Source organism: Pan troglodytes, chromosome 12, assembly GCF_028858775.2.
Source record: "Pan troglodytes isolate AG18354 chromosome 12, NHGRI_mPanTro3-v2.0_pri, whole genome shotgun sequence".
Classification (NCBI taxonomy): Eukaryota; Metazoa; Chordata; class Mammalia; order Primates; family Hominidae; genus Pan; species Pan troglodytes.
In genome coordinates, this window is record NC_072410.2 from 95013749 (window position 1) to 95038983 (window position 25235).

Genomic DNA, 25235 nt, shown 5'->3' on the forward strand with positions numbered 1-25235 from the left:
AGTGACGTTCATTAAATACTTCACATTTTAAGTAGGATATAAGTGAAACATTATATAACAATTCTTTGGGCTGCAATCAAGTCTAGCATCTTATATTAAGAAGATTAATTAGTTAATGTTTATAAAGTACTGTGCAGATATGCCCTTTTAAAATGCTAAGTATTCTAAAAACTACATTGTAGCATTTTACTAACTCTAAAAGATCTAATATTCATTATTTCTTTGGTACAGGTTGGCAAAGATTCTTTTGGCAATGATTATATAGAAAACTTAAAACAGAATGATATTTCTACAGGTAAAATTCCCATCTTTTTTAAAGTTAGTGTTTATAGCTTTTTTCTGTGATTTTGTTATGAGAAAAATTGAATCTAGAGGAGAATTATTAGACCTTCCCCTGGTGGCCAGAGAATTTTTATGCACAGCTTTGTCCATTCTTGCTTAAATGTCCTTGGGTTGATTCTTCCATGTACATTCCTCCAGATGGTAATAAAATGATAGGAGGTTACAAACCTTCATCTCATGAACATGTGACAAATGACAAGGAGAAAAAGGTGCTGCATTCACAAAAGATGTTTTAAGAATGTTATAGCTGGCAACAATCATTAGAAGCCATAGAGGCTGAAACCATTATTTCACAGAAGAGAAAACCGAAGGTCAGAGATGTTCTGTGATTTCTGCAATAGCACACAGTTGGTTGGAGCTAGAGCCAGGACTAGAATGAAGATCTTCTGATTCCAGTTCAGGGCTCTTTGCTGCTACCAAAGGCTGCCTGGTCAACATTTCTGTTTATATGCCAGACCTTGGTTCTTGGTGAAATAACAAGCTTATGAGAATGAAAATAATCAAACAAGTTCATTTTATAGATTTGACCTTTACTTTTTATCTCAACTCTGACATTCCTTTCAATGAAGAACATAAGTGTGTTGGTCTAGATAAATGCATATGTATACAATTATGAATAATTGGGGGGAATCAAAAGTAGGAGCAGTTTGGTGGGTTGTTACTAATGCAGAGAAAAGGTGCAACTACATGTAAAGCTGTCTATTTTTCTTGTTGTATAGATGATGGGTATAAATTAGCACTAATTACTTATTTTTTTTAATCATTCCAGATGGTTAAAGGTTAAAAAGGTTTTCCAAGGATTAGTGTTGTATTGAAATTGTTAAAATAAATTATCCATGCCAGTCTGTATACACGTGATTGTAATTTTCTTTTTTCTTTCAGAATTTACATATCAGACTAAAGATGCTGCTACAGGAACTGCTTCTATAATTGTCAATAATGAAGGTAAGTGTTTTGCATATTGGAGTGTCTTTTCATAAGACAGTGTATTTCCAGAGTTAGATCAGAAGCATCAATTTTTACCATAATCCTATGGACCTCTTACTATACCCACCACTCCAAGGCCTAAAACATAGTTTTTCCAATCCAAATATAAATGTGTTTCCCTTTATTTATACTTCTCACATGGATCGTTCAGATCAATTTTTGGACAATTTTCAAAATTGTCTATCCAATATATATGAAGTTGCCTCAAAATAATATGTATATGCTGTAATGTCCCCATTACCCTTCATGTGAACTTATAATTGACATTTGTCTCTAAAAGCAGTCAAGCATTCATCTGTCATTTCAGTTATACTAGGTAAGTAAATGTAAATAGGTGCAAAGAAAAGTTTGATGAGTCATATTTATAGAATATGTTCTGAGCAAATGGCAGCAACTAACTACATCCAACTTATCGTTAGTGTTCAATTTTGTCTTTCAACAGCAATCAAATCTCAAAAGTCTATATATACAACTAAGTCTGCCACAAGGCTTTGCCATAGCTGATACATTTATCTTTTAAAATAGTAATTGGGCCTGGCACAGTGGCTCACACCTGTAATGCCAATGCTTTCAGAGGCTAAAGTGGGAGGATCACTTGAGGCCAGGAATTCAAAGCTGCAGTGAGCCACCAGTCCCACCACTGCACTTCAGCCTGCATGACAGAGTGAGACTCTGACTCTAAATAAATAAATGAATGAGTGAATGAATGAATGAATGAATGAATTAAAACAGAGGCTGAGCGTAGTGGCTCATGCCTATAATCTCAGCATTTTGGGAGGCCAAGGCAGGTGGATCGTTTGAGGTCAGGAGTTCAAGACCAGCCTGACCAACATAGTAAAACCCCATCTCTACTGAAAATGCAAAAACAATTAGCCAGGCCTGGTGGCACATGCCTGTAATCTCAGCTACTCAGGAGGCTGAGGCAGGAGAATCGCTTGAACTCACAAGGCGGAGGTTGCAGTGAGCCAAGATTGGGTGACTACACTCCAGCCTGGGCGACGACGGAGCAAGACTCTGTCTCAAAAAAAAAAAAAAAATGGTAACAACCTTCAAGTCAAGTTTTCATAATTTCTGCCAACTGTTTTAATTATAAAAACGCCTACATATGTTTTTTTAAATCAGAATCAATATTCAGAAGGACCAAGCATTTCCTGGGGCACCTAGGACAGAACCTCATGTGTTGTGGACAGCGTGCTTGTGTTAAATGAGGATTTGTCACAATGTGTCTTTTATTTATAATGCAGCTTTGCAGCATCATTTCTCACAGAAATTTAAGCTACATTTTAAGTAACTATTCCTGCCAACAGCAGCTCATTCCTTGTCTTAAACCTCTTTTGTTGTTGTTGTTGTTGTTGTTGTTGTGTTGTTCTAGGACTATCCTCAAGTTCTCTTTCTTATCTGTGAACAAAATCTGCATTTTCCATGCAAAGATATAATGTCATAATGTGTGTCAAGTGCCTATTTGGTAGACCTTGCCTGGTTTACAGTGTACGGTAATGCCCTCAAGAGTATAGGTGGTAATAGAAGAATTAGGACAAATACACAGAGATGGGACAATCAGCTCCTTTAAATGAAGGAGTGAGTTTGCAAGATAAAGTAATGAGTTTAGTTTTGACTAGTTAAATTTGAGGCATGAATAAGCTAGCCATATGGCATTATCCATCAGACAGCTATAGTCTTGGGCTTGCTGCTTAGCAGCTAAGGCCAGGCCAAAAATTTGGATCTGGGAGACAGCAACATGGAAGCAGCAGCTGACTCCAACAGAGAAAATGAGGTCACTGAAGAAAAGGAAGGAGAGGTGCTGTCTTTCAGCAAGTGGGAACTTTGAATTTTTCCAGGACTGAGGTTAGGTTTATGCTGAACCATCCCCACTTTATTAAGTCTTCCTCGTGGCCAACAAACACATCTGTGGTAAGATGATAGGACAGAATTTGTTCTGTGTTGAGAGGTGATTTTAGGTCATGTCTGTACAAGATCAGCACGAGCAGCCCGGAGCACAGAAAATGCCTGCTACAACTCATTCCTCCAGATCAGTGTTGTCCAATAAAAATAAAATGCAAGCCTCGTGGAATTTTAAATTGTCTAGTAGCCACATTTTAAAAAGTAAAAAGGAACAGGTAAATTTAACTTAGGCCATATATTTAACCCAATATGTCCAAAATATTATCATTACAGTGTGTAATCAAAAATTTATCTTGGCTGGGTACAGTAGCCCACGCCTGTAATCCCCGCACTTTGGGAGGCCAAGGCGGGTGGATCACATGAGGTCAGGAGTTCGAGACTAGCCTGGCCAACATAGTGAAACCCCATCTCTACTAAAAATGCAAAAAAAAATTAGCCAGGCGTGGCGGCACACCCCTGCAATACCAGCTACTTGGGAGGCTTAGGTGGGAGAGTTGATTGAACCCGGGAGGTGGAGGCTGCAGTGAGCCAAGATCGCACGACTGCACTCCAGCCTGGGCAACAGAGTGAGACCCCAAAATTTATCTTAATTTTTTTAATTTTTAAAATGGTAAGAATAAATGGATATTTTACCTTATTTCCTTTGTACTGTCTTTGAAATCCGCTTGTATTTTACTTGAAGCACACCTCAGTGGACTAGCCACATTTCTTTTTTTTTTTTTTTTTTTTTCTGAGACAGAGTCTCACTCACTCTTGCCCAGGCTGGAATGCAATGACACAATCTCAGGTCACTGCTACCTCCGCCTCCCAGGTTTAAGCGATTCTCACGCGTCAGGCTCCTGAGTAGCTGCGACTGCAGGCACATACCACCACGCCCAGCTAATTTTTGTAATTTTAGTAGAGATGGGTTTTCACCATTTGACCAGGCTGGTCTTGAACTCCTGACCTCAAGTGATCTGCCCACCTCGGCCTCCCAAAGTGCTAGAAATTATAGGTATGAGCCACTCTGCCCAGCCAGGACTAGCCACATTTCAAATGTTCAATGGCCATGTGTGGCTCGTGCTCATGACTACCATGTTGGACAGCACAGCTCTTAAGGGTTCACCTTACAGATGAAATGCAACACCACCCCTGCCTCATTCAGGTGGGATTATAGACAGCAGGTCCAAGTAATAAGAATATATCAGATTCCTTAGTTCTGTTTCTGTTTGATCCATTATAGTATAAGCCAGGTATCCCTCTCTCCTCTATATCTGATACAATTTTCTATCTGTTAGATATTTAAAATGTGTTTTGATTGACAGAATCACTTTTTAGAATACCATAGGGTACACACATGAACTGCTTGCATACTACAGTGTCATACAAGTTTATTCCTATTTATATTCATCTGTATGGCATCTGTCATTTAGGATTCAGAACCTTTACCGCATACATATACTAGCTATTTTCTATAAAAGAAATGTTTAAAGTATGTTATTTGTCATTTCGCAACTAATATTCTTTATATATAAGAATATTGGGAAAATCTTTTTAAGATTTTGCTTAAAGTGATCAGAATAATGTGCATCTTACAGGGATATTATAAAAGATACATTTGGAACTCAAAATTCAAGCTGAATAACCTAGAAATGCTAAAATTAATACTTAACAACACATTTTGTATAATGACTTTACAAGGGCAATTGTATTCATAACACTGCAGAATATCATTTGCTTGGCTTTGTTTAGTTTTAATATAATAGGTGGAATTTCTTTATAGGCCAGAATATCATTGTCATAGTGGCTGGAGCAAATTTACTTTTGAATACGGAGGATCTGAGGGCAGCAGCCAATGTCATTAGCAGAGCCAAAGTCATGGTCTGCCAGCTCGAAATAACTCCAGCAACTTCTTTGGAAGCCCTAACAATGGCCCGCAGGAGTGGAGGTAATTATACATATTTGTCATTCTTTCTATAAAAGCTTTTATCGCCGTCTTAATTAAAGTTAACCTTTTAAGTTAAGCAAAGCAATACTCTTTCTGTTGTAAAATATTCTTTCTTCCATCTGTGAGATTCACAGTCTTGTGGTTCTTGATAATGTTAGAAAACCTTGCAAACAGGGTAAAAAAAAACATGAGTAGCATTTCCGAGATCCCGCAATATAAATCTTCAATGTAGTTGGCAGAAATGGTACAAGTAGAATTAGAATTCCTGTAATTCCAGCTACTCAGGAGGCTGAGGCAGGAGAATTGCTTGAACCCTAGAGGTGGAGGTTGCAGTGAGCCGAGATCGCTCTGCTGCACTCTAGCCTGGGTGACAAGAGTGAGAGACTCCGTCTCAAAAAAAAAAAAAAAAAAAGAATTCCTGAATCAGCCCCTTGTCCAAGGTACACTCTAGGTGGTGAAATGTTTTCTACTCTGAGAAGCAGAGGTTAAGCTGCATGTCATACATACAAATACATGCATACATACAAAAGTAACTGGGGCAGCCCAGTTACTTTTTGACAAACATCTCTAGGAATTGAAGATTAGGTTTTTTCTCCTTTTTGTAAAACTTTATCATCTTTCAATAAACAACAAAAGATTATTTATATGTAATATTTTCTATGTTATCAATGTCCATTGACATTGCCTCTTTTGTTTTTGATTTTGGAAATTTTCAAACCTACAAAAGCAGCAGAATTGTACAGTGAAATCCATCACCCAGCTTCCAGTTATCAACCTGTAGCTAATCTTGATTCATCTTTTCTCCCACTCACTCCTCTTTTCTCACCTCCAGCAAATAACAGACTTTTTAAAAATCCAGATGATTTATTTGTTTGCTTCTTTTTCACCACTGACTAGTGGGGAAAGCATCTTCTGAATTAGAATCCCATTTCTGTCCCTTGTCAGCTTCGTGGTCCTAGCAGAATTACCTGATTTGTCTGAGCCTTTTCAGTAAAATGCATATAGAAATACTCCATCTGCAGAATTGTTCTAAGGATGGAATAAAATAAAATAGGATGCCAAGCATGGTGTAGTACATGGTGGTAAATCCCAATTTTTTTCTCTTCAATCCACTTCTCTCTTTAAAGTTAGGATAATATCCTGATCAAGCATCATTTGGTGAAAAAAATCAAAATAAATAGTAGCCACTCTAACATGATGACTTCTTGATATTGTGGCAATAGTTCTGTGATTTTTTTAAAGAATAAAATAGAGAACCACACTGACTATTTCTCAAGACACAAAACTAAAAAGAAAAAAGAAAAAGAACAATGTGTGTGTGTGTGTGTGTGTGTTTATATAAGTGATTTCTCCCAAAGTGTATAGTGTTCTACATAGAAATAAATGGAAAATAAGTCACTGAAATGATTTTGTGGAGAATTTTAAAATGTTCGTCCTGATTTAACAAATTTTCCTCTTGGCAAAACAACATGCTGTGGTAAATTTTCCCTGACATTTAGTGTATTTTTAATGGACATGAAGCTGTCAGAAAGAATTCTAAGCCAAAACCCATTTGGTTCCATTTTCTCGGAGTGTCACAGTAAAGTCTAATGCTTATGGTTACGCATTCTCTGCACCGTGCCCATCTCAGCAGAGTGATGTGAATACAGGGTGCCACCCTGCTCCTGCTCTTGTCTTTCTTTGTATAGATCAAAGCACATTCTCGTGTAACTTCTCTTTTTTTCCTACTATCCCTTGCTGCTCAGAGATCACTGTTTCCTCTGTCCTAGTCTAGTTGCCTGTTACCTACCCTGCTTGTGAAGGAGAGAAAGATACAGCAGCCACAGTTGAGGAGCTAACCTTTCACAGGTGAGAATAGAGTAATCCGGATGGGCAGGCAGCCTACCCTGGGGCTGTCATTGGGTGGGGTCCAGAAAGGCTTCCTCCATCACCTTCCATGTAGCTCTTCCAGTTGGGAGCTGGAGGACCCAGGACAGCAGGAAGGGGGGTAGGTGACAGTGGGCCACAGACCACTTGGCCTACTTCACACTTTTATTAAGAGCCAGCATGCCTTGGTATTAATTCTGCGTGAACTTCCTTATATAATAATAGCAGAAATAGTAATACCATGCATTTATATGTACTTTACATCTTATAAAGTACTTCGTACACATTTTACCCTCAGAAAAACGTTATGACAAAGATATGGCAGGCATTGTTCTCTCAGATTAAAGGTGAGAAGACTGAGACTGAGAGGTTAAGTCATTTGTTCAAACAGTGTCGCACTTTAAGTTGAAGAAACCATGATTTCAGACTCTAAGACCCAAGTTCTGTCTCCTAGTTTAAACCACACTTTAAAGTGCCACAACCCATTGATTCCAACAAACTGAGCCTTTATGAAGAGCATCACTAGAAAAGTCAAGTCCATAAATTTTAACACTGTCCAGCACATGGCCTAAGCTTTATGTGTTTTTGCTGCTCAAGAAACAGAGAAGAGGCTCTACAGTGTTTTCAGCACTGTAACCCCAATAGAACTTACACACACACACACGAACACACATGCACACAAGCACACACACTCATCTGTCCATGACTCCTCCAGTCCGGTGGCTTTCTCTGGCCAAGTCAGCTGGTCCCTATTTGGCAGATACCGGCCAGATGCAGCTTAGATTCTATTCCATGAGGAGGGGGTGTGTGTGTGTGTGTGTGTGTGTGTGTGTGTGTGTGTGTGTGTGATGCATCATCATTCTCATATGCAAGAAGAGTGGTATCCCAGCCATGAGGAGGGGTGTGTGTGTGTGTGTGTGTGTGTGTGTATGTGTGATGCATCATCATTCTCATATGCAAGAAGAGTGGTATCCCAGCACTTTGGGAGGCCGAGGTGGGTGGATCATGAGGTCAAGAGATCGAGACCATCCTGGCTAACACGGTGAAACCCCATCTCTACTCAAAATACAAAAAAATTAGCCAGGCATGGTGGTGGGTGCCTGTAGTCCCAGCTACTCAGGAGGCTGAGGCAGGAGAATGGTGTGAACCCAGGAGGCGGAACTTGCAGTGAGCCGAGATCGCGCCACTCCACTCCAGCCTGGGTGACAGAGCGAGACTCCATCTCAAAAAAAAAAAAAAAAGAAGAAGAGTGGTATAATGAAAGGAGACCATTGGTTTGGGAATTGTGAAATATGGCTTTAAATTCATAATCAGTCAGCAAATGGGGGATCTCAGTCAAGTAAGTCAGTTCCTCACTCTGGACGTCATTTTCTTCTTCTGTGAAACCAGAATTGGGCTGACAGCTCTCACAGTTCTTTCATGTCACTTTGGACTGATCCCAGAGCAGAGTGGGCTTAATGATCTCTTGAGCACTGAGCACCCTACCCACTGCCCCAGGAAGCTGCCTATGTGCTGAACAGCATTATTCCGTCTTCAAGAAGGATGATAAAGTCTTCATCGTCATCATCATCTATGGGTTTTCTTATCACAGTTCCATTATCTTTACTGCTTACAGGTAGTGAATTTTGAATTAAGCACATTGCATAACTAGATTATGCTAATATATCAGTTATGAAAATCCAGAGGAAAAGATCCCTACATCTTTGAATATACTGTCTCAAAACTCTCTGTCTCTATCAAAATGAAAGCATTGATTTTTAAAGACATAGTAGCTACAACACCAAAAATCGGTAGCCCTGTATAGCCACCCCCATCCCCACCAGGCCACGAAGCTATGAGGTAGGCCCACTGAAGAGCCAGTGCTGCAGCTGCTTGTGATGAAATTATGCATGTTGGTTCTGGTCTTTATATCCATTTCCAAGCAAATGGAACAGTACATAAACAATTATAAATAATTGAGATTGTAAAATTGCCAAAGTTAAATTATCAGTATGATACAAAGTATCTTTTAATGCCACTTCAGTCCTTTTGCCTTTGGCAAACAAAACTTCTTATCTGGCCATCCAGACTTTCACAATGACATTGTCCAGCACATAGCCCAAGCTTTGAGTGTTTTTGCTGCTCAAGTCACAGAAAAGAGCCTCTAGAGTAATGGACAGCAAAGCCAGTATTTTGAGTGTCCCAACATGCTCACAGTGTCTTCACTCAGGGTGATTTTCTTCCCCGGTTTCTCTCAGCTAATAATTAGGGCCTTCCTAACTGTCCAGCCCCTGCCCTCCGTGACAACACCATAAAGAGTTTCTGCCTCATTTTCCTGCCTTTTAGCCTATACAACTGCTCCTCCAGGCCTCACCAGTTCCTTATTGACATTATTGTGCTATCCATTAACATGCAGTTAAGATAACTAGGAGTTTAGTTCATCTGACACTGTAATTAATAATAATTACTGTTGGGTGCTGCCAGTCACCTCTGCAACTCCAAGTTACTCCATGGTACATTCTGTGTTCTCTAACTCTGCCTGGTCCCAGGATGACATCATGGCTTCCACCTTGTCTATTACAGATTTGCATTCTTCTTTGATTAACTGCATCTACTAATTTATGTTTCTTTCATCATGGTGGAGTATGCTCATTTGTGGTAGCACAAGCTGAGAAGAATGCTTTCTTTATGGCATTTACACTTTTCCCCTAAATTTAGTTACCAGTCAGACTCTAAGCCTATGTATCCAGTTACTATTGAAGAATGCTGTCCCTCAGTAAAGTACAGGCAAATAAGGTTGATTTTTATACAGTATTTACAGTAAAATTATGGAATTCCTTATTCTAGCAATTGATACTTAAATTTTAATGTAATTTTTTCCTTAAAATTTGTTTTTATTGTGGAAAATTTCAAATATATATAGACATACAGAGAATAGTATGGTAAACCTATATATACTATCATTTAGCTTCAACAGTTACCAACATGTGGCCAGTCTTTTTTTCTACTTTTAAATTCCATCTTTTATTTTAGACACAGGGGGGTACATGTGCAGACTTGTTTTTGTTTTGTTTTTGTTTGTTTGAGATAGAGTCTCACTGTGCCCGCCCAGGCTGGAGTGCAGTGGCATGATCTCAGCTCACTGCAGCCTCCACCTCCCAGATTCAAGTGATTCTTATGCCTCAGCCTCCCAAGTAGCTGGGATTACAGGCAGGCACCACCACACCCAGCTAATTCTGTATTTTTAATAGAGATGGGGCTTCACCATGTTGGCCAGGCTGGTCTTGAACTTCTTACCTCAGGTGATCCACCTGCCTCAACCTCCCAAAGTACTGGGATTACAGGCATGAGCCACCGCACCAGGACTTCATATGCAGATTTGTTACATGGGAGTATTGCGCCCAGGTAGGGAGCACGGTACCCAATAGGTAGCTTTTCAACCTGTGCCCCTCCCTGCTCCAGTACTCTGTAGTGTCTGTTGTTCCCATCTTTCTGTCCATGTGTACTCAATATTTAGCTCCCACTTATAAGTGAATACATGTGGTATTTGGTTTTCTGTTCTTATTTTAATTTGATTAGGATTATGGGCTCCAGCTCCATCTATGTTGCTGCCAAGGACATAATTTCATTCTTTTTTACGGCTACATAGTATTTCGTGGTATATATGTACCACATTTTCTTTATCCAGTCCACCATTGATGGGCACCTAGGTTGATTCCATGTCTTTGCTATTGTGACTAGCATGGTGATGAACACACAAGTACATGTTTCCTTTAGGTATAATGATCTGTTTTCCTTTGGATGTGTACCAGGCATAGGATTGCTGGGTCAAATGGTAGGTCTATTTTAAGTTGTTTGAGAATCAATCTCCAAACTGCTTTCTACATGACTGAACTAAGTTACATTCCTGCCAACAGTGTATAAGTGTTTCCTTCTCTCTGCAGCCTCACCAGCATCTGTTGTGTTTTGACTTTTTGTTTTTTGTTTTGTTTTGTTTTGTTTTTTGAGACGGAGTCTCACTCTATCGCCCAGGCTGGAGTGCAGTGGCATGATCTCGGCCCACTGCAAGCTCCACCTCCCAGATTCACGCCATTCTCCTGCCTCAGCCTCCCGAGTAGCTGGGACTACAGGCACCTGCCACCATGCCCGGCTAATATTTTTGTATTTTTAGTAGAGACAGGGTTTCACCGTGTTAGCCAGGATGATCTCAATCTCCCGATCCTCGTGATCTGCCCGCCTCGGCCTCCCAAAATGCTGGGATTACAGGTGTGAGCCACCTCGGCTGGCGCTTGACTTTTTAATAATAGCTGTTTTGACTGGTGTGAGATGGTATCTCATTATAGTTTGATTTGCATTTCTCTGATGATGAGTGAAACGATGAGTAGTTTTTCATATGTTTGTTGGCCCACTCGTGTATCTTTTTTTGAGAAATGTCTGTTCATGTCCTTTGCCCATTTTTTAAGAGTTGTTTTTTGCTTGTCGATTTATGTAAGTTCCTTATAGATTCTGCATATTAGACCTTTGTCAGATGCATAGTTTGCAAATATTTTCTCCCATTCTGTAGGTTTTCTGTTTACTCTATTGACCATTTCTTTTGCTATGCAGAAGCTATTTAGTTTAATTAAGTCCCACTTGTCAATTTTTGTTTTTGTTACAGTTGCTTTGGGGGACTTAGCCAAAAATTCTTTGCCAATGCCAGTGTCAAAAATGGTATTTTCTAAGCTTTATTCTAGGATTTTTATAGTTTGAGGTCTTACATTTAAAATATTTAATCCATCTTGAGTTAATTTTTGTATATGGTGAAAGATAAGGGTCTAGTTTCATTCTTCTGCATATGGCTAGCCAGGTATTCCAGCATCATTTATTGAATAGGGAGTCTTTTCCCCATTGCTTGTTTTTGTTGCACATGGCCAATCTTGTTTTATCTGTATCCTGCCTCATGGCTCCCTACCCCGCACTGCCACCTTGAATTATGTTGAAGCAAAACCCAGATGTTATATCATTTCGTTTATAGTATACCTGTTTTTTGATGTAAGATACTATTATTAGTAGTAGTATTTTTTGAGACAGAATCTCACTCTGTCACCAGGCTGGAGTGCAGTGGCATGATCTCGGCTCACCGCACCCTCCGCCTCCCAGGTTCAAGCGATTGTCCTGCCTCAGCCTCCCAAGTAGCTGGGACTACAAGCGCGTACCACCACGCCTGGCTAATTTTTGTAGTTTTAGTAGCGACGGGGTTTCACCATGTTGGCCAGGATGGCCTCGATCTCTTGACTTTTTGATCTACCCCCTTCAGCCTCCCAAAGTGCTAGGATTACAGGCATGAGCCACTGTGCCCGGCCAGATACTATGTGTTTTAAGAGTAATGTCTTTACCTCATACAGCACTTAACCTGTAGTCAAATTTAGTCCCATCAGCTTTTTATAACTAATGGCTCATTAGTTTGGTGAGAAACCTCTCCGACATTTTTTCCTTCTATGTAAGTGTATAAATGTAAATACACATATAGTTATATGTGCTTGTTATTTGTTCTTATTAAAAAGGGGAGGTAGGCCGGGCATGGTGGCTCACACCTGTAATCTTAGCATTTTGGGAGGCCAAGGTGTGAGGATCGCTTGAGCCCAGGAATTCAAGAACAGCCTAGGCAACATGGCAAAACCTCATCTCTACCAAAAAAAAAAAAAAAAAAAAAAAATTGCCCAAGCATGGTGATGGGCCCATTAGTCCCAGCTACTTGGGAGGCTGAGATGGGAGGATCACTTGAGTCTGGGAGGTGGAGGTTGCAGTGAGCCAAGATTGCGCCACTATACTCCAGCCTGGGTGACAGAGCCATCTCAAAAAAGGGGAGGTGGGGTGGGTGGGTAGTACAAAACTTCCTTGTTCACTTATAAATAAATTATAGAAATCTTTCTTTGATAAACGGAGATCTACTTTACTCTTTTTAACAGCTGTAGTGATCTACATCAGACGTGTCATAATTCTTTTTTTTCTTTTTTTTTTTTTGAGACAGAGTTTCGCTCTTGTTGCCCAGGCTGGAGTGCAATGACGCGATCTCAGCTCACTGTAGCCTCCACCTCCCGCGTTCAAGCGATTCTCCTGCCCCAGCCTCTGGAGTAGCTGGGATTACAGGCACGCACCACCATGCCCGGCTAATTTTTGTACTTTTAGTGAAGACAGAGTTTCACCATGTTGGTCAGGCTGGTCTCAAACTCCTGACCTCAGTTGATCCACCCGCCTCAGCTTCCCAAATTGCTGGGATTACAGGCATGAGCCACCACGCCCAGCCTATGTCATAATTTTTTAAACCAATCCCCTTTAATAAATGTGTAGGCTTCTTTTTCTGTTTTCTATTGCAAACAGAGCTGTACAAACAACATTGTATATCATCTTTGCATGCTTATAGATTTCTGTAGGATGGGTTTAGAAAAGGAATTACAGGATCATGCATCTTTTGAGGGAAAAAATTGATCTTTTAAGAATGGCTCTACCATGTTGTTCCACACTTGTAGCTTGCTCTAATCTGTGCTCAAATGCTGATGAATGTAGATTTGTGGATTACACTAGGTGAGCAGTTGTTTCCATTTAATGCTTGAGGAAAACTGGGAACAGTATATTGTTCTGAAAACCTAAAAAGTTTAAGTGAGTGTGTTAGAATACTGGACAATGAGAGCCTTTATGTGTAATTGACATCTCTAAGACCTCTCAGAAGTGAGAGAACCAATGAGAGAGACTGTTGCCAGGCTACAAACTCCAGCAGAAAGCAGAAGAGATGGGTAGACAGGCGGGGGTGTTGGGCTATCTGTAAAGGACAATATAATAACAGTAATAATCCTTTACATTTGTACAGCAGGTTAGATTTTACACTGGGCTTTTACATCCATTTTCTAATTTAAGCTGCACAATAACTCTATACAAAAATCTGAGCAGCCAAAAATATACCATAGAATTTCTGTGGGTGGACATTCTGGATTCTGAAATAACAAAAATGTGGGAATAGTGTTAGCCTATACTGGACAAGACCCACTGACTGAATCAAAATGCTAGGTAAGACCAAGGAAGGTGCAGAAGTAGACTAGATGTCCTCACCAGGCTGAAGCAGTAGACAGTTTCCATTAGCCACGTGCTGATTAGCATCTCCCCAAGAATGTGGAATGCATTAGTGCCAAGCTGGCTATGTGAGAGCCTCCTGGAGAACTTGTGAATATGCAGATTCCCTGATCTTACCCCCAGAGATTCTGATTCAGTGGGTTTGAGGTCGGTCCTAGAAATTATGCATTTTAATAAGCTTTCCTAGTGATGCTGATATGCAACCAAGTTTGCAAACCACTGTTATTGAAGTCTCTGAGAACTGCAGCTAGAGATTTTTACACTATGGGTCTATAGTCAAATGAGACTACTTAACACGCAAGTCAGTGGACCTGGGTTGAGAAAAAGAAGACTAACCAATCTAGTACTCAAGTGAATAAGTGCTTTGACAAAGAAGGAGCTTCCTATGAATGTAATTTCTAAAGACTTGAAATATATGTATCTACATTTATTTTGAAGTCCCAAACCAAAGGGTGTTTTAAAATATTGTGAATTGGCATTGAGGTATGTGTTGGTGTGGACAGAGTCCTGGCCTAGAGAGGCCCCTTTTTCTAGAGTGGACCAAACCCTGAACTTAAAGCCAGAGGACCCTGAGTAGGGGTCCATCTTAATTGTGTCCCAATGTATGACCTGAGACATAGGACCTCATCTTTCTGAGCCTCACTTTCCTCCCTCTGAAAAATGGCCATGATATTCTCATTTCCCTGTGTCTGCTATTCCCATCTATCCTTCTCTTGTAGCCTCTCCGTCTGAGCTAGCACCAGCCTCTGATTCAATTCCTCCTCCTTTCTCAATCTTTTTTTTAATATTCCCAGATTGCTCACAGAAGCCAAGAATGTAAGCTTTTGTGTAAGTGCATATGTTTGCAGGAGTAATTGTGATATATTTGGGAGGCATACATAGGTGTACAAAATATGCATATGCCCATGAGCTTCCTGCTTACTGTTCCCACTGGGAAAATTCTGAACCTTTCATTGTTTATTTTCTATCATCTCTTTTTCTTCCCTGGAAAATGGGTTTATGAACTAGCCTTGAAACCAAGCACTTAAAGTAACCCACAAAAATGTCCACCAGCCTGTTCACATTCACACATGCCCTTTCATGCCACAGCATTTTTACTTTTCTCTAATGTTCCCGTTGCCTTTGCCTTAACTCTATAATCACGTTGACTGTAATATTGCTCTTTTCCCTGGAAGCTGAAATGTTGTAAAGTACAAAGTAAAGAAAATGGAAATAGGGAATTGGTACCCAGCTGTCGTGAAGATTGAGATTTCAGACTTTTCTCTACATCCGTAACTAAGTGGATATTTAACCAGATGAAGACAAAAACGAACTCGGGGATTTTCCCTACTGAATGTCTGTAAATGCACCATGTTAAAAATGAAAACTAATAATAACCCCCTTTTCCATTCCTTTGTAGTGAAAACCTTGTTCAATCCAGCCCCTGCCATTGCTGACCTGGATCCCCGGTTCTACACCCTCTCAGATGTGTTCTGCTGCAATGAAAGTGAGGTAAGGGTGAATTGCTTTGCTCATTCTATGAGAAACCAAAAGTTTGTACAAGTGGATAAAGCAAAGGGGCAGAACTAACCACATCAATTTGATGACGTGAATTCTCAGGCATGGTGAAAACAGATTTTTTCAGTTTAGTGGGGTGTGGAGAAAAGGAAATTAGTAAATCCTAGGGGGGAAAAAAAGGATTATCTGAGTCACTTCCATATTCTGGCGCTTATCAAACCTCAGTTAATTTTAGTCCCTTCCTTGCCCTCACACTGTTGGTGTTTTGTTTTCTTTTCTAATTATTTCATGTTCTGAGGACTATATTAAAGTTGCCAGGTTTAGCAAGTAAAAATGCAGGATGCCCAGTTAAATTTGAATTTCAGATAGATAATAAATAATATACCTAACAAATTTATACTGTAAAATTACCTGTCACTTATCTTAAATTCAAATTTAACTGAGCTTCCTGTATTTTGTCTGCCAACCCTAATTAGTATACAGCTCCTGGAAGATCTGCTACATTCTGTAGTGAAGACCCTGTGTCATGATGTATCATCTGAACAGACTATCTATCAACTGGTACAATAAGAAAGGATATTGTACCACCCTTACATTCCCATATTGTTGGGAAGAAAATTTCAATATTTCTCCCTTTTTATAAGCCAGACAGCATTAGAACAGAGCTCTCGCCCATCAATGGGATGCAGGTATACACATTAGTAAATGCAACATGGAGAGAAAGAAATTAATGAACCATATTAGTTAAATTTCTACTTTTTGTTTTTGAGACAGGAAACTCACTGTTTCACCCAGGTTGGAATGCAGTGGTGTCATCATGGCTCACTGCAGCCTCTACCTCCCAGGTTTAAGCAATCCTCCCGCCTCAACCTCCCAAGTAGCTGGGACCACCATGCTTGGCTAATTTTTTTATTTTGTGTAGAGACGGGATTTCGCCATGTTGCCTAGGCTAATCTCGAACTCCTGGGCTAAATCAAGCCTCCCAAAGTACTGGGATTACAAGTGTGAGCCACTGTACCGAGCCTAATTTTCCATTTGGTTTAAAGGCTATATGAAGGCTTTTAGGATTTCTTGACCTGCTTTCTTGATAATTTCATCTCTCAAAACATAGAGGAAACAAGAAAGAAGACTGCTACAAAGAAACTAATTTTAACAAACCACAATAGGTTATGCAATATTTTTGAGCAACCACCATGCTAGGAAGAAGGAATTGTGGGAAATAGCAATCATTTCACAATAAGAGGTTAGAGTACCCTCAACTGCCAAACTGGCCTAAATTTTCCTGCTAGATGCTTGAAGAGCACTCTATTTATTCCTCAGATGTTCATCACAGCTCAAATTACTTATTCAATTCTTCTGTCTTCTCCATTAAATTACAAGTTCCATGAGGTCAGAGACATCTGTCTTATTCACTGTTGTATCCCTGATGGCTATCCCTGTGTATATAGTTACCTATTGCTGCATAATAAAATACCTCCAAAATGTACTGGCTTACAACAGCAATAATTATTTATTGTCACTCTCAGTTTTTGCATGTCAGGAATTCACACAGGGGATAGCATGGTTTGACTCTCCCACGCGATGCCCGGGGCTTCAGTTGGAAGACGCAAAGGCTGAGAGCTGGAAGTTTTCTTCATTCACATGCTTGACAGTTGATGCTGGCTTTCAGCTGGGGGCATAATGAGGTTGTTGGCCAGAACATGTAAACATGGCCTCTACATGTGACTTGGGCTTCCTCATAATATGGTAGCTGGGTTTCAAGATCCAGCTTCCCGAGAGAAGGAGACACAGAAGCCATGTTGGCTTTTATGAGTTAGCTTCGGAAGTAACACGGCATCACTTCTGACTCATTCTATTGATTTAAGCAGGAAGGTCCACCCTAGTACCCCACCCCTTACTAGAAGATTGTCATTGGCACAGTGTAAAACCAGGATGTGTGATATGATATAGGTTAATACAGTTATCTTTGGAAAATAACATCTGCTACACTGTACCTGCACATAGCTGGCACTTAGTAAATGCTTATGAAATAAATAAATGAAAGAACTCTGGTCTTTAAGGAAACTGGTCTCAGAAACTTAATGGAAGAAGGAAAAACATTAAAAGCTTAATGTTCTGGAGCCAGGCACGGTGGCTAACGCCTGTAATCCCAGCACTTTGGGAGGCCAAGGTGGGCAGATCATGAGGTCAGGAGTTCAAGACCAACCTGGCAAACATGGTGAAACCCCGTCTCTACTAAAAATACAAAAATTAGCTGGGCATGGTGGCACGTGCCTGTAAGCCCAGCTACTCAGGAGGCTGAGGCAGGAGAATTGCTTGAACCAGGACCTGGGAGGTGGAGGTTGCAGTGAGCCAAGATCAGGCGGCTGCACTCCAGCCTGGGCTACAGGGAGACTCTGTCTCAAAAAAAAAAAAAAGCTTAATGTTCTTATAGATGAACTCTAATCACAGCAATAATGTAAATTCATGCTTATGATACTCTGCTCCAAACACAAACCACTGATATATAAATACTAATGGACACAATGAAAAGATACTTACAAGCTCTAAAACAAGATAAATAACTCCACAGATCAGAAATGGAACAGCCTCACAGAGCATTCAGCCCTTGATATGCTGGCTGTACACTAGCCCCAGAAACAGGCGGAAGTGGTAGGAAGTTCACCCGCTGTGGGTCATGGATACTAAAAGTGTGCCATTTATAGGGGACTGGAGCCGAGCCCACAGATGGAAACCATACATGCTAGGCTGTGGCTCCCCTGCTAATAGTGAAAGGGGAGGAACCTGCTACCCCTGCTGCCTGAAGCATATTTAAGGCCCCCAAACTGAGGAGTTAGCAGGACAGAGACACAGCCTCTGACCAAGAAGTAAACCAAGCCAACCACTGACTTAGTGACTGGACTGGCAGTAGCCCCAGAAACAGCAAAGCAAGAACTCCCTATTGCCAATATAATACCTGGTTTTGGTTTAGAGACTCTTGTGTACCTGGGGGAAGCTACTGTAAAACCACTGAGGGCTGGGCGTGGTGGCTCATGCCTGTAATCCCAGCACTTTGGGAGGCCAAGGCAGGTGGATCACGAGGTCAGGAGATCGAGACCATCCTGGTCAACATGGTGAAAACCCATCTCTACTAAAAATACAAAAATTAGCCAGGTGTGGTGGCATGCACCTGTAGTCCCAGCTACTCAGGAGGCTGAAGCAGGAGAATCGTGTGAACCTGGGAGGCACAGGTTGCAGTGAGCCGAGATCTCCCCACTGCACTTCAGCCTGGGTGACAGAGCAAGACTCTTGTCTCAAAAAAAAAAAAAAAAAAAAAAAAACACTGAAAAGCAGGGATCAACCAGGTGGGAACTGATGTGTGACAGCTTTCCAACTCACAGTAAGTAAAGTGAGCCTGCAAATGAAAAACATAATGCTACAAAATTCACCCAGCACAATCAACAACCTACAGATGAATTTGTCCAAGATGAAATTCATATAATAAAATTCAGCCAGGCGTGGTGGCTCATACCTGTAATCCCAGTGCTTTGGGAGGCCAAAGCAGTTGAATCACATGAACCCAGGAGTTTGAGACCAGCCTGCGGAACATAATGAGACTTCATCCTGTCTCTACAAAAATAAAAGATTAGCTGTGTGTGGTGGTGCATGCCTGGAGTCCCAGTATTTGGGAGGCTGAGGCAAAAGGATTGCTTGAGCTTAAGAGTTTGAGGCTGTAGTGAGCTATGATCATGCCACAGCACTCCAGCTGGAGTAATAGAGCAAGATACTATCTCTAAATAAATAAACAATGCAAAAAATACTTTAAATAGTATAATTAAGATTAACATTCATTATGAAAGAAGAAAAAATTTTGTGAAAGAAAAACAGAATCAAAGCAACAACATGTGAATATGAAAAACAACCAATTAGAAGTCTTGAAAACCTAAAAAGTCATGGAAATGTTTTTAAATCACTCAGTAGAAAAATAAACATTAGAAAGGAATGAAAAATTAGTATATTGAAAGAGAAATTGGGAGAAAAATACGGATCTTGTTGAAAGCCCCCTGATTTTACAGATTGTAATTGGTGTGGGGAGGGTCACAGACTGAATGAGTAGGAGAGGCCTCCTGAATGCCAGGGCATTGCGTTTTCTGCTACCTGTCATTACCTCTCCTAATCTGCTTCCATCTTCTCTGGCAAAAACAAACAAAAGAAATAAGTAGTCTGCAAACATGGAAAGCAAAAACTGGAAATTTGAGAAGAGGCATTATGGCCCAAGAGAGGCTTGGAAGAATTATGTCCTTAGGTGCCAAACTTACAGGGGCAATTTATGCTAAAATTCTTGGCAGTGGCCCTTTCCTTTCTCCTTTCCTGCCTCCCCTCCAACCTTCCTTTTTTTTTTTTTTTTTTTGGTAGACTTCTCTTTGTTGCCCCAACTCTTTGTTAAAATTATTATATGTGCAGAAAAGCTGAATGAACACTCTACATTTCACCTAAACATTTGCGAACATTTTGCTGTATTTGCTTTTCCTCTTCCCTGTATGTATTTAGTTTTGTTTTTGTTGAAAAGTAAGTGGAAAAAAAAGTATTTTGTTGTTGAGAATAAGTTGCAGACAACGTGATACCTCACCCCAAATACTTCGGCATACGTCTCCTAAGAGGAAACACAATACCATTATCACACCTAGGAAGATTGTCAGTAATTCCATGCTATCATCTAATATCCAAGCCACATTCAAATTTCCCCAGTTGTCCCCAGAATGTCTTTCATTGATGGTTTTTGTCATCACTGTTATTGCTTTATTTATTTTCCTGTACCAGTATCTATCAAGGTTCCCATTGCATTGGTTGTTATAAAAAAGAAGGGAGACATTTTCTAGAAAAACGCATCTGGAAGTGGATTCAGGTTACTTATTTTCACCACTGTTTCTGTTGACTTTTGTGTATTCTAGGCTGAGATTTTAACTGGCCTCACGGTGGGCAGCGCTGCAGATGCTGGGGAGGCTGCATTAGTGCTCTTGAAAAGGGGCTGCCAGGTGGTAATCATTACCTTAGGGGCTGAAGGATGTGTGGTGCTGTCACAGACAGAACCTGAGCCAAAGCACATTCCCACAGAGAAAGTCAAGGCTGTGGATACCACGGTAAGTTTTAAAATTTAAGAATCATGTTTAGCCTTTGAAAATTGTTACTTAGTAACTAATTAGATGCTGTACCTGAATTTTTGGATAATGAAACAAAGACCTAGTAAGTGATATGGTAAAAGAGAAGAACAACCAGGCAGGGGAACTGTATTTTAATCCCTCTCTAACTCTCTGTGGGACTTTATGCAAGCAGCTTGACCTCTCTGAGACGTAGTTTCCTCATTCATAAAATCAGAATAGCAGTAAAATTATACCTGTGTTACCTGTATTCATTCATTTATCCAGTCATTCATCAACAAATAGGGATTTGTGGAATACCTATCATGTCCCAGTCATATGATAGTTGCTGGGGATATAGCAATAAATAAGGCAAAGTCTCTGCCCTTGTCAGGCTTAGATTCTAGACAGTGAACAAGTAGCTGTGTCTTACAAGCTTCTCCAGTGAAATGAACAGCAAGGAGCACTGGTTAGCAGAGATCATTCTTTTAACCAACAAATTCTAGCAGCTAACATTTACTGCATGCTTGCTGTGTCTCTTTTGCATACATCTCATTTAATCTTTTTTTTTTATTTAATCTTTAAACAATTCTGTGAGACAAGTATTATTTCCATTTTACAGAAGAAGAAATTTGTACAGGATCACATTGCTGGTAGGTAACAGAGCTGGAGATTCGAAACTAGGCATATGGACTCCACACAGACATTTTTTATGTAAGGTACTGTGCTGAGGACAAGTGTACTAAGTGAACAAGCCATGGCTACAGAGTAGGAATGAAAAGGAAACAAGTTAGAAAAAAGACTCATGGTTCCCCTAAAGCTGGGGAAACACAAATTGTTTGTTTATTGTTAGAATTCAGAAGAGCTTGCCAGGCGCCACTTCACACTTGTAATCCCAGCACTTTGGGAGGCTGAGGTGGGCGGATCATGAGGTCAAGAGATCGAGAACATCCCGGCCAACATGGTGAAACCCCATTCTACTAAAGATACAAAACTTAGCTGGGCATGGTGGTGCACACCTGTAGTCTCAGCTACTTGGGAGGCTGAGGCAGGAAAATCACTTGAACCTGGGAGGCAGAGGTTGCAGTGAGCCAAGATTGCACCACTGCACTCTAGCCTGGCAACAGAGCGAGAGTCCGTCTCAAAAAAAAAAAAAAAGAAAAGAAAAACAGATTCAGGAGAGCTGACTAGAAAAGTAAGTAAACTAGACTTGAGGAAGAATAAACATTTTAGGGTTTTTATTTAGAAGAAACAGATAATTATTCATAAAATATGTTTTGGTTTGTTTTTATGCTTAGAAGCGACTTTAAAATGTGGGTCATTATGAAAAAAGAAGGCTGAGGGGATCTGATGAAGTTTTGGATGTGAATATACTTTGAAAAATATTCAAGTGCAAGAAATGGTTATGTGACATGAAATTAACATCCTGGTTGCCTTTCAAAATGTGCTTTACCAGGTATTTGATAAAGTGTGCTTGGTGTTGCTATTCTCTTCATATTTAGTCATTTCTGAAACTATTAGTTTATTTTCTGTTTTGTCAAGGACAAGAACCTGAATTCGAGGGGATCCTTAGTTCTGAAATCGATCCGCCATTAGACTAACACTACTTTCACTAAAGTGAAAAGACTCTATGCATCTCCTGCTAAAAGTAAAATGAGGGTTCCTCAAAGACCTACATGGATGCACAGAAGTGGCTTAGCCCCTATTCTCAGTGTCCATGTTAGTTACTACCCCTTTGGGTTGTAAGCACCAGAAGCACAACTCAGGCTTATGCAGGAAAAAGGATTTATTTGGTGCATATAATTGCAAAGTGTAAAGATATGGCAGAATGCAGAGGCTGAACAGTGTCATCCAGGCAAGTCAGGTCACTTGCTCACTGGCTCCCTCCCTGTCAGCTCTGCCTTCCTCATAGTGGGCTATGAGCTCAGGTGGGTCCACTCCCTGCCCACGCTGTGCCTCATGTCATGTCCCTGTCCCTGGTTTCAGATACAAATCACTCTTATCAGAGGATAGGGAAGTGGATGCTGACAAGAAAACAGTAGAATGTCCAATGTGTTTTAATATATCTAGAGATTTTTCATTTTCTTGCAGAATTTGAAGATGAACTATTAATTGGTACATAGGAAACTGAGGAAAATGTTTAAGTAAAGCAAATTTTCCCTTCTAGGTCATCTAGAACCTAAGGGGAAAAAGTATGATTAAGTGAATATAATCTTTGTACATGACGTGGCTATAAATGCTATAAATGCGTAGTCATAACAATGTAAATGCTAATTCTAGATTTAACCAGAAATGGAGATTAGAATAATATTGTGAAGATGGGAGGATAAAGTGAGTGTGCATTTGCACATGGGGGGACATAAGAAAACTAAATGCTTATTTTCCATAATTGGAACTCAAGAGATAATATCTAAAATTGACTTTTTTTTTTTTTATTTGAGACAGGTTCTCACTCTGTTGCCTAGGCTGGAGTGCAGTGGCTCCATCTTGGCTCACTGCAACCTCTGCCTCCCAGGCTCAGGTGATCCTCCTGCCTCAGTCTCCCAAGTGTTTGGAACTACAGGTACACGCCACCATGCCTGGCTAATTTTTATATTTTTAGTAGAGACAGTGTTTTGCCATGTTGCCCAAGATGGTCTCAAACTTCTGGGCTCAAGCAATCCACCCACTTCAGCCTCCTAGAGTGCTGGGATTATAGGCAATGAGCCACCATGCCCAACCCTAAAACTGGTTTTCTAAAAGCAGTATAAGTGTATTGCCAGAAACATCAGATAATTACCAGAAGAAACCACTAAAAGAATTTAAAGTATTTGCCTCATGAAAATGGGAATGGAGAGGGATTGGGCATTTATACTTAAGCCTTACATGTGTCCACAAAAACTTGTATGTGAATGTTCATAGCAGCATTATTCATAATAGCCAAAAATTGGAAAGAACCCAATGTTTATCAGCAGATGATGGATAAACAAATTGTGGTATATCCATACAATGGAATATTATTCAGCCATTAAAAAGAATACTGATACATACAACAACATGGATGAACCTCCAAAGCATTATGCTAAGTGAAAGAAGCCAGACACAAAGTGTTAACATATTATATGATTCCATTTAAATGAAATATTCAGAATAGATCAATCCATAGATACAGAGCATAGATAGGTGGTTGCTAGGGACTAGGGGGAGGAGGAATGGGGAGAAACTGCCTAATGGGTAAGGAGTTTTACTTTAGAGTAATGGAAATGTTTTGAAACTAGATAAGAGGTTGGTGATTGTACAACATTGTGACAATACTAAATGCACTGAGTTATTTATGTTAAAATAGGTGAATTATTAAATAATTCTTTTTTAAAAGGAATGAAGTACTGATTCATGCTATGACATGGATGCACCTTGAAAACATACTACTAAGTAAAAGAAGCCAGGCATAAGAGGTCATATATTATGATTTTATTTCTATGAAATATCCAGAATAGGTATTATAAATCCATAGAGACAGGAGGTCAACAGATGGTTGCTGGAAGGGGATGGAGAGTGACTACTAATGAGTATGGAGTTCCTCTTTGGGGTGATGAAAATATTCTGGAATCAGTGGTAATGGTCGGACAAGCTTGTGGGTAATACTAAAGAACACTAAAGCATACCCCTTTAAAGAGTGAATTTTATGATGCATGAATTATATTTCAAACAACAACAAAAAAGCTCCACCTAAGCAATTCACTCATGAATGGATATTCGTGATAAAGACTCTCCACTGAATTGCCCTGCTGAATATGCGTGAATGGACTCTCAGCATCCCCCAGGTGGAGCAGCAGTGACACTGACAGGAACCAGGGTAGTGATTTTCTGGGTCTAGAATCTTCCTCATCTTTTTTATGCTGTCTTCGTCCTCTCATCCAGCACTTTCATTATTAAAATTCTTACCTGTTCTGCACACAGCTGTGCAGCCTCTTCATAAATCTGATAAAGAGAAGATAATTCACGTGGCGAGTGAGGAGCTCCCAGGGAGGCATTTTCTTCTGAACAAATGGGCTCCTTCACTTTTCTGTCAGGAGGGTATTACTTGCTCTCAGTCGGTTTGTAACCTTCTCGCTTTTCTCTTCCTCCTAATCCCTTATTAAAAAGTCAGGGATGACATGGGTGGTGGAAACATCTTTAGTTGGCATGTTGTCCACTCAAGGCAGACAGCCTGCCTAGAAGAAGCCATTTCCCGTTCTACGTCAGTGCTTCTGCAGACTGCTATATTCAGTTTTGCCTCACTGTTAATAGTTGAATATATCACTTCTATTTTTACATCTGTTTCTCCCGTTGTACTAGAGTGAGATGGTGGCAGTAGCTGCAGATGTCCTCAGCTCAGTTTGGAAGACATGACAGATGTGTCTCTTCTCCCATTTCTATATGTTATCTGAATCTCAGCCTCCAAATGACAGAGAGTGCATGTCCGCCCTCTCTTCTTCCAACCTGAATGTTAGGGGGTTTGCCTGCTTGCATTTGGGATTGCACTGAGTAAG

The 25235-nt window shown here is 40.2% G+C and overlaps 1 protein-coding gene across 6 annotated transcripts in view; it reads left to right on the forward strand.

Moving 5' to 3' along the window:
* RBKS (ribokinase) overlaps positions 1-25235 on the forward strand; it is a 107224-nt gene that overhangs the window by 42197 nt on the left and 39792 nt on the right. For 5 of the 6 annotated variants that reach the window (XM_003308943.7, XM_016948268.4, XM_016948270.4 and 2 more), the window contains 5 exons: positions 232-295; positions 1225-1287; positions 4994-5158; positions 15510-15601; positions 20539-20727. In XM_003308943.7, coding sequence (XP_003308991.2) covers positions 232-295; positions 1225-1287; positions 4994-5158; positions 15510-15601; positions 20539-20727 — 573 coding nt within the window. Of the gene's footprint in view, positions 1-231; positions 296-1224; positions 1288-4993; positions 5159-15509; positions 15602-20538; positions 20728-21346; positions 21378-25235 lie in introns of all 6 variants that reach the window. The other variant, XM_016948269.4, reaches the window with a different exon arrangement.